The sequence below is a fragment of the Triticum urartu genome, chromosome 2A (assembly GCF_056163025.1).
Source record: "Triticum urartu cultivar PI428250 chromosome 2A, HENAU_Tu73, whole genome shotgun sequence".
NCBI classification, from domain to species: domain Eukaryota; kingdom Viridiplantae; phylum Streptophyta; class Magnoliopsida; order Poales; family Poaceae; genus Triticum; species Triticum urartu.
In genome coordinates, this window is record NC_141874.1 from 591520380 (window position 1) to 591530872 (window position 10493).

Sequence of the window (10493 nt, forward strand, 5' to 3'; positions counted from 1 at the left end):
CGTCATTTTTTGGAGGAGCAAATATAAGGAGTTAAAGAATAAGGGGCCATGTAAGGGCCTAAATTATAAAGGATCATGCTCTTAGCTCATCCTTCACCGAGTTGCGAAGTTAAGCTTCACATAGGGAAACAGTCACATGGAGTTTCTGCTCCTAATCTCAAATGCATCTCATGGATAGTAGAATAAAAAAAACAGTTCTGATTATTTTGACAACAAACATTATTGAATGTTCTACATACGTGCAAAACTCCGTGAATAAAAACATTTCTAATACTTTTGTAAAAATCGATGCTCAAAAAGACTATTTCTGAAAGCATTTTGGAGTACTAATTTTGAATTCTGATTTGATGCTGATGAAGTGTTTGTGTAGCCATATTTGTTGGCTCTTTTCGGATCATGGCGGTTGGTGTGTCTATCAAGGGAAGCAATTAAGTGGTTATTGATGCAGTGGTGTTTGCATCTTCTTTCATGTTATTCTGCGGCATGGTCTAGTTTCTGCAACTCTCTGGACCGGTGATGCTTGATTGCGGGTCTGTACTGCATGGGGTGATTCTCTAACCGATGTTTCTTCAACGACTTCTATATCTATTTTTTTGCGGGAGCCTAGTAAGGCCAGGGCGTTTGTAGGCGTCCCTTTTCTCTACCGTTGGTTCAATGCAATTTTAATTCTCCGGTGACGGTAATCGATTGGAGGAAGAAAGGGCTAGTATTATTTTCCATGTAATTTTATTTTTTACTTGTCATTCTACGTCTAGTTGTCTTTCAATTGTACTAGTTGTTTTACTTGATAATTATCAGATCTAATATGCCCTTTGACCATCTTTCTTTCGAACATATTCTATATCCTTGGAGTATACGTCAAGTCTTTGGCGGAGTCTGATATGATCACATCGCATAATGTCTATGGACTCCAGAGTCCTTCCTTGATGGTGGGCCATCAGTTCGACCCATGGACTAGACCAGCTTGGCTAGGACCCCCCAGTCTAGGACACCGTCACCCTGGCAACGAGCCAGGGTGGCCAGATCACGGGAACAATTACGACGCCCGACAATGCTTAATCCATGGCTCGCATCTAGCAAGCGGGAGCAGTAAGCCACCGCACCCACACATGGCACACTGGTTCTGTTTGGGCAGACCTTTTTTGGCACGCGGCGGGTGTGTAGGCGTGCTAGGAGAGTTATAGCGGTGTAAAGGGTGATCCACCCCGTCTCCTACCAAACAGTGGACTCCTGTTTTAGTGTGTTTCATGCTAACACCAGGTAAAAACCCTAAGCGGTTGTGACAAGATGAGTGTCTATTCCCGGAGGCCATAAGATGGTGACACATAGCTCAGCATTCAATGCACTCACCTAACTTCTCAAAGTTAGGTATTGACTTGATACCTAATGTGGTACCCCTTGCACTATAAAAGGATGGCTAAGCTACAAATAAAAGGGTTGGACACCTGGTAAAATACACTCAGTAGCTTCAAAGCAGTATTTTGAAAGGTTTGTAGCTCGTAGTCCACCACATAAACAAAGAACACACAGGCAAGAGATGGGTATTACGCAACCATGTGGCCCAAACCTGGGTAAACCGAGCATGCTTTAAGTTTATTTTCTGTTGTTAGTGTTGCTCCAGCTTTGTGCCCCACACACCGAATAGGTAGAGAGACACCTTTATGTCCTTGGTGTTTTGCATGTATTCTGCACACATGCAAGGATAAAGATGATATCCTTCAAAGCGATCTTTGGAGGAACACACCTATATGAGCCCGACTGCTAGTCACAGTCTATAAGATTTGGGTGATCTCTTCTAAGTTCATGAAAAGGCCATGGGTGTGTCTAATATGCTCCACCCGAGGGGTTAGCCTTTGGTGCCCTTGTACCGGTAAGAAATTTGGTGAAACTCTCCTTTACGCCAAACTCGCAATTCAAGGTATAGTCCATTGTTCAGTTTGTGAAGGAGTGTATCTACTTTCTCTAGGATGGATGTTCAACCTTAACAGGTCTCCATTGAAAATATTGGTATATCAAAACAACATTTGGAACAGAAGAAAATACAAGGCCTTCGGGATTTGGTGGGGGATTGTTGAAATATGGGGTGGGCTTTAGGCCCATCCAACAATTTTAGAAAAATCTCTAAGGGCCCATATAGGTGTCACGACAAGGGAAGTTGTGGAAGTTTAATACCTCCCCGGATTTGGAGAAAGAGTTGAACCTATTTATATGGTTCTTATTTAACATGTTATTGGATCTTGAGAATGGTTCCCATGCGATCCTCCTCCACCGCCCACCTCGCCTCGCCTCACCTCGTGCACGCGTGCGTCATGCTTGTGAATGAGCCGAGTTGAGCTCAGACCTATGACATGTGTTCGTTTATTCTTGTCGGTCAGAAATGGAGAGTCCATAATAGACACACCATGAATCTGAGGCATTAGTTTGGCTGTCACTGACTCAGACGTGGATCCAGCCCATGCCCTCCTACCTGATGGCGCATATATAGTAGGGCTTCAACAACCCTAGTAATGACCAAAAGAGATAAGATCACACCGTCCACAGTCGTTCCTCTTGACGCTGATGCCTGTGATCCCAACCCGTCCACCACGTGTATGGTTCATGAGAGAGGCCTCTGAAACCCCGCTTCTTGAGATCTTGCATGGGAGAGGGCCGATTAGGTTTTTTTGGGGAGCATCTCCTACGTGACTGCTAGCCACCGATCGTCTACTTCGTCTATGACTGTGTATCCTTTGTTACCACCATGGAGTGAAGAAAATATGCCCTAGAGGCAATAATAAAGTTGTTATTTATATTTCCTTATATCATGATAAATGTTTATTATCCATGCTAGAATTGTATTAACTGGAAACTTGATACATGTGTGGATACATAGACAAAACATAGTATCCCTAGTAAGCCTCTACTAGACTAGCTCGTTAATCAAAGATGGTTAAGTTTCTTAACCATAGACATGTGTTGTCATTTGATGAACGGGATCACATCATTAGGAGAATGATGTGATGCACAAGACCCCATTCCTTTGACTATGAGATTATGCAACCCCCGAATACCGAAAGAATACCTTGTGTGCTATCAAACGTCACAACATAACTGGGTGATTATAAAGATGCTCTACAGGTATCTCCAAAGGTGTTTGTTGGGTTGGCATAGATCAAGATTAGGATTTGTCACTCTGAGTATCGGAGAGGTATCTCTGGGCCCTCTCGGTAATGCACATCATGATAAGCCTTGCAAGTAATGTGAATAATGAGTTAGTTGCGGGATGATGCATTACAGAACGAGTAAAGAGACTTTCCTGTAACGATATTGAACTAGGTATGAAGATACCGCCGATCGAATCTCGGGCAAGTAACATACCGATGACAAAGGGAATGACGTATGTTGTCATTACGGTTTGACCGATAAAGATCTTCGTAGAATCTGTAGGAACCAATATGAGCATCCAGGTTCCACTATTGGTTATTGACCGAAGAGGTGTCTCGGTCATGTCTACATAGTTCTCGAACCCGCAGGGTCCGCACACTTAACGTTTGATGACGATTTGTATTATATGAGTTATGTGATTTGGTGACTGAATGTTTTTCGGAGTCCCGGATGAGATCACAGACATGATGAGGAGTCTCGAAATGGTCGAGAGGTAAAGATTTATATATTTTATGATAGTATTCGGACACCGGAAGTGTTTCGGAATGTATCAGGCACATATTGGAGTACCGGGAGGGTTACCGGACCCCCCTGATGGTAGCTAGAACTACGTCGGTATTTCCCCGAAGAGGGAGGGATGATGTAGCACAGTGAAGGTAGAGTATTTCCCTCAGTTATGAAACCAAGGTATTGAACCAGTAGGAGAACCAAGCAACACAACATAACGCAACCTGACGTGTTAAAGGGGTTGTCAATCCCTTTCGGGTAACAGCGCCAGAAATTGGTGCGTGACGGTAAAAAGGTTGTAATAGATTGGATAAATAGATCACAAATAAAATAAAGTGCAGCAAACTATTTTTTTATTTTTGGTTTAATAGATCTGAAAGTAAAAGCAAGGAAAAACTAGATCGCAAAGGCAAATATATGAGAAATAAGACCTGGGGGCCGTAGGTTTCACTAGTGGCTTCTATCGAGAAAAATAACAAATGGTGGGTGATGATCCACAAGTGTAGGGAATCTATCGTAGCCTTTTCGATAAGTAAGAGTGTCGAACCCAACGAGGAGCAGAAGGAAATGATAAGCGGTTTTCAATAAGGTATTTTCTGCAAGCATTGAAATTATCGGTAACAGATAGTTTTGTGATAAGGTAATTTGTAATGGGTAGCAAGTAATAAAAGTAAATAAGATGCAGCAAGATGGCTCAATCCTTTTTGTAGCACAGGACAAGCCTGGACAAACTCTTATATGAAGGAAAGCGCTCCCGAGGACACATGAGAATTATCGTCAAGCTAGTTTTCATCATGCTCATATGATTCGCGTTCGGTACTTTGATAATTTGATATGTGGGTGGACCGGTGCTTGGGTACTATCCTTCCTTGGAAAAGCATCCCACTTATGATTAACCACTATTGCAAGCATCCGCAACTACAACAGACATATTAAGGTAAAACTAACCATAGCATGAAACATATGGATCCAAATCAGCCCCTTACGAAGCAACGCATAAACTAGGGTTTAAGCTTCTGTCACTCTAGCAACCCATCATCTACTTATTACTTCCCAATGCCTTACTCTAGGCCCAAACAATGGTTAAGTGTCATGTAGTCGATGTTCACATGACACCACTAGAGGAAAGACAACATACATCTCATCAAAATATCGAACGAATACCAAATTCACATGACTACTTATAGCAAGACTTCTCCCATGTCCTCAGGAACAAACGTAACTACTCAAAAAGCATATTCACGTACATAATCAGAGGGGTATTAATATGCATAATGGATCTGAACATATGATCTTCCACCAAGTAAACCAACTAGCATCAACTACAAGGAGTAATCAACACTACTAGCAACCCACATGTACCAATATGAGGTTTGGATACAAAGATTGGATACAAGAGATGGTGCTGGTGAAGATGTTGATGGAGATTGACCCCCTCCCAATGAGAGGATCATTGGTGATGACAATGGTGATGATTTCCCCCTCCCGGAGGGAAGTTTCCCCGGCAGAACAGCTCCGCCGGAGCCCTAGATTGGTTCCGCCTCGTGGCGGCGAAGTTTTGTCCCGTGAGCTAGCTTATGATTTTTCCTTGACGAAAGACTCCATATAGACAAAGATGGGCATCATAGGGCCACCAGGAGGCCCACGAGGCAGGGGGCACGCCTAGGGGGCTAGGGCGCGCCCCACCCTCGTGGACGGTGGGTGGCCCCCCTCTGGTACTTTCTTCACTCAGTATTTTTTATATATTCTGAAAATAATTCCCATGGAGTTTCAGGACTTTTGGAGATGTGTAGAATAGGTCTCTAATATTTGCTCCTTTCCCAGCCCAGAATTCCAGCTGCCGGCATCCCCCCTTTATGTAAACCTTGTAAAATAAGAGAGAATAGGCATAAGTATTGTGACATAATGCGTAACAACAACCCATAATGCAATAAATATCGATATAAAAACATGATGCAAAATGGAAGTATCAACTCCCCCAAGCTTAGACCTCGCTTGTCCTCAAGCGAAAGTCGAAATCGAAAAATATGTCCACATGTTTAGAGATAGAGGTGTCGATAAAAATAAAATACGGACATGAGGGCATCATGATCATTATTATAACAGCAACATATGTATATTGTCATATGATCTCTTGTGCTAAAGTAACAATTCATTCACAGTTTCAAGTATGAATCATAAACTTTATTGAAAACTAACAGACAATAATCTCAGTCATTGAAGCAATTGCAATTTATCATAACATCGGAAAGAGTCAATATAAGAGCTTTTCAGCAAGTCCACATACTCAACTATCATTTAGTCTTTCACAATTGCTAACACTCACGCAATATTTATGGGTATGAAGTTTTAATCGGACACAGAGAAAGATAGGGGCCTATAGTTTTGCCTCCCAACCTTTTACCTCAGGGGTAATGTCAACAATAATAGTTCATGAAAACTCACATCCAATTAGCTATATATATCAGGATCTTTCCAACACATTGTGCTTGCCAAAGGATAAAATGTAAAAAGGAAAGGTGAAGATCACCATGACTCTTATATGAAGTATAAGACAAGAATAAAAGATAGGCCCTTCGCAGAGGGAAGCAGAGGTTGTCATGTGCTTTATGGTTGGATGCACAAAATCTTAACGTAAAAGAACGACACTTTATATTGCCACTTGTGATATGGACCTTTATTATGCAGTCCATCGCTTTTATTTCTTCCACATCACAAGATCGTATAAATCTTATTTTCTCCGTGCTAATAAATCATACATATTTAGAGAGCAATCTTTTATTGCTTGCAACAATGACAACTTACTTGAAGGATCTTACTCAATCCATAGGTATATATGGCGGACACTCATGGCAAAACTGGCTTTAAAGATATTTGGAAGCACAAGTAGTATTTCTACTTGGTGCAAAAAACTTGGCTAGCATGAGAGGGAAAGGCAAGCTCAACATGTTGGATGATCCATGACAATATAATTTATCTCAGATGTAAGAAAACATAACCCATTACGTTGTCTTCCTTATCCAACGTCAACTCTTTAGCATGTCATATTTTAATGAGTGCTCACAATCATAAAAGATGTCCAAGATAGTATATTTATATGTGAAAACCTCTCTTTCTTTATTACTTACTATTAATTGCAACGATGACCAAGATTATGCTTGTCAACTCTCAACAACTTTTATTCATCATACTCTTTATATCTGAAGTCATTACTCTCCATAAGATCCACATGATCTCTTTATTTCCTACTGGTTGGTTGCGAGTAGCTATCATTTTGTGCAGGTACGAGGGACTTGAGCCTGGCCTCCTACTGGATTGATACCTTGGTTCTCAAAAACTGAGGGAAATACTTACGCTATTCTGCTGCATCATCCCTTCCTCTTCAGGGAAAACCAACGCAAGCTCAAGACGTAGCAGAGGGCAGCAAATCTAATCCTGGGACCTTTTACTATGTGATGGTAGCAAATCTAATCCTGGACATACTTTGTTGACTTGTCCACCAGCCGCCACTTTCTATCCCTTTTTCAACCAATAATTGATCTGTTCCTTATCCAGTTTGTACCGCGTTTTCCCATTATTTCCCTTTTCAACCAAGAGACCAGTTGGGTATCCGGTCTCTACTACTTTCACCATATTATTTCCTCTTTCAATCAAGTCCTAGATTCATGCTACAACTTTCCCCTCTTTCTTTGTTGTTTAAATAAATCCCTAGATTCGAATGCATGAAGTAGCTTTACCTCTAATAATACTAAAAATTTAGGTGGCTTTGGAAGAGCTGATTTGAGTAGAAAAAGATGCACATGCAGACATGTGGGGAGCTGGGGCAGTAGAGCAAGGCCGCTTTCGAAGAACTTATACCTGAGGGTCGCCGGGATGTCGGCGACGGCAGGTCGGATCTGCGGACAATACAGCAGGGAGGAAGAAGGGTCGGAGGAGCTCCCGAGCCGGCGCTATGTCAGAGAGAACGGCACGGGCAGAGGATCGGGCCCCTCCGGCAGCTGTGGGTTTCCTCCCTCGGTGACGATGACCGCGTGAACGATGCCTGCGGTCGCCAGCACCGTCTGGAAACGCTGCGCGGTGCGGGGCCGCAGGCCGGCGCCTTGGATGATTTGGCACAGCCGACTGCCGGTCGTGTCCATTGCCTCCATATGTGCTTGTGGCTTATGGTCACTTGGTCTTGGATTGGAGTGAGCAGTGTTGCGCAGAGACTTGGGAGTAGATGGATTGGAGTGGTGGGGCGCCTTTATTATATGAGAGTCCAAACTCTGTTGCATTCACATCATGCTGGCTCTATTCTGCTTCTCCAATTAATTCCCTCTGCATGTAATTGAGGATGCATCATTGACCATTCAACGTCTCGGGAACCGCTACCCTCTCCCTCCTTGGCATTCAAGCACCTATGGACCCGTCGACGACGAGGTGCCTATGGTGACTTCGTAAATTTCAAGATGATAGTGCCGTGCATGTGTGCGTTCATATGGGTGAGTGTATGCGCGTGTATATGAGCACTTGCGTCTGTACTGTGTAAAAAACATAAATGCATGTCAAAAAGAGACTAGTCAGTATACTCAATATTGTGCACCTCGTAGAGGAAAACTATAGAACTAGTACGTATTTATGTACGGTGCAGATTAACTCATTTTGCTCCATATGTACTACGTCTCGGTGTAGACTAGTCACTTGTTGAAATCTCTAGAAGGGCAAATACTCCTTTCTGGTTTACAGGGCTATACTAGCAAGTAGTTGTACGTACTAGTACAATAGTGGGCTCACATAGCAATTTTGTCTCATGCAAGAGCCTGGCTATATGCGTGCTCCAATGTTCGCAACTGCAACGTTCGGTTTGCGCTTGGCTCTTCGCCTCTTCCAGAAGACAAACAATGATGTTACTACTACTGCTTCTACAGTGTCGAATCCACTGCTGCATGTCCGTCCACCGCGAGCGGGACGGATAGCTTGTTGTAGAAGTACTACTAAACAAGAGCCTGTCCTCGTTTGCGAGCAACCGCACACATGGGTGAGGGAGAAGGCGTGTAGTAAAATCAAGCTTCTCCTCGTTGTACGAGTTGATGCGACACATCATAGCACTGGCCCCACATGCTTGCATCTAAACTTGGCTGGAAGACCCGCAGTGTACAATATATTTGCTGCAACCTCTTACATTTACCCACCAGAAATTAAAATATATGTGGCCGTATGCATCGTTCTAATGCAGAGGCCGGGGATTCCCCCTTTAAAAAAACAAATTAAAATATATACTCCTGTCTTGACCAGATGAGCATGCAAACTACAATCACCAGGGTGTCAGGTAGGGCCAGAAGACTATTTTTTTTTAAAACTTCGAGACAGCCACATAGCATGGAGCCGACCCCAACGATTTTAAGCTTACACGCACGGTACATGCTATCCTAGACTACTCTACACATGAAACTGCCACACGAGCGTCCGGGCTGCGCTTGGCTCTTCGCCTCGTCGGGAAGTCGAACAATGACGAAGTACTACTGCACTGGAGGAGTACTACAATACGCTTCTGGCCATCTGACACCGATTGAACTGCTGCATGTCCACCGCATGCGGGAGGGAGAGCGTGTAGCGAAAGCTTCTCCTAGTCTTGCCAGCCACCACGCTCATGGGCGAGGGAGGGACGCTCCTGCCTTTGCGTGTATGACAGGTGGGGCCGACAGGTGTGTGGCCAACCTGTCATACAGCCAAAGGCAGGTGCAGTTAAGTCCGCGAGGGAGAGGATAATCAAACTTCTCGTTGATGTACGAGTTGACTCGACACATCAAAGCACTGCACTCGATATATTTCAATAATTTGCGTTTACCGATGCATTAATTACAACACATGCATGGATGCGTGACTGTCCTTTTGATACTTGCATGTGTTGATTTAATGCACCTTGAAGTAGTATAAAATATGTGATGGTAAAGCTTTGTAATACCCCGGCCCAAGTCGAGAGATGGTTGTGCACGAGGAGGGCGAGATCATGCAGACCAAACAGGACCCGACGATGGAGCTCTCTAAGGTCTCGATGGACCTCACTGTGCTCCACTGCCCCTTGTGCCTCCGCCCCTTGACGCCTCCAGTGTATGAGGTTCGAATACACCTCATCCGTTCGGCTGATCGAGCAAGGTGCAGGTTTCTTGATTGATGTGCTGTTCGATTGATTTCTGCAGTGCAAGGGAGGGCACCTGGCCTGCGCGGACTGTCGCGTCGAGCGCCCCGGGAACCAGCGGCAGTGCCAGAAGTGCGAGCGCGGCGGTGGCTTCGACGTGCGGAACACGGCGGTGGACTCCGTCCTTTCGTTGGTGAGGGTGGAGTGCCCGCACGAAGGCTGTGGGCTCTACGTCACTTACCACAAGCTCGCCGATCACCAGAGCGTGTGTCCGCTCGCGCCCTGCAAATGCCCCGTGCTCGTCTGCGGCTATGAAGGCCCACCGCCGGCGCTCTACCACCACATCAGCACTGCGCATCCCATGCCCGTGCACAGGATCCAGTACGGCAAGGTGCTCTAGCTGCAAGTGCCACTGTCGGAGCCACGACTCTTGCTGTTCGCGGAGGAGGACCGCCGCACATTTTTCTTGGTCGGCGGCGTGCTCGACATAGGCGCGCCTATCACCGTGTCGGTCGTCTACATCAAAGCGGGGGCGTCCCCACTGCCGTACTACGTGGCCAAGCTGTGGGCGAACGGCCCGCCGGGGGAGCCCAAAGGCACGACCGACGCAGTCAAGGTGGAAATGGAGGTGACAAGCAGCAAGGATCCCGGCGACGTCGACGTGCAGGAGCTGACCTTCTTGACAGTTTCGCCCAAGCTGCTGGCCGGGGCTAAGCTTGTGTCC

At 45.0% G+C, this 10493-nt stretch overlaps 1 protein-coding gene across 1 annotated transcript; it reads left to right on the forward strand.

Moving 5' to 3' along the window:
* Window positions 1–7689: 7689 nt before the first annotated feature.
* On the forward strand, window positions 7690–10169 carry LOC147986107 (E3 ubiquitin-protein ligase SINA-like 10). Its single transcript, XM_087541878.1, has 3 exons — window positions 7690–7838; window positions 9607–9748; window positions 9831–10169. Exons 1-3 carry the CDS (start codon window positions 7690–7692, stop codon window positions 10167–10169), a joined length of 630 nt encoding a protein of 209 aa, XP_087398004.1.
* Window positions 10170–10493: the final 324 nt, after the last annotated feature.

Bases quoted from the DNA above. Each gene is read 5' to 3' on its own strand.
- LOC147986107 (XM_087541878.1), top strand. From the start codon at position 7,690: ATGCCTGCGGTCGCCAGCACCGTCTGGAAACGCTGCGCGGTGCGGGGC. The intron at 7,839-9,606 runs GTGAGCAGTGTT...CCCCGGCCCAAG, and splicing joins TCACTTGGTCTTGGATTGGA to TCGAGAGATGGTTGTGCACG. The intron at 9,749-9,830 runs GTTCGAATACAC...TGATTTCTGCAG, and splicing joins TGACGCCTCCAGTGTATGAG to TGCAAGGGAGGGCACCTGGC.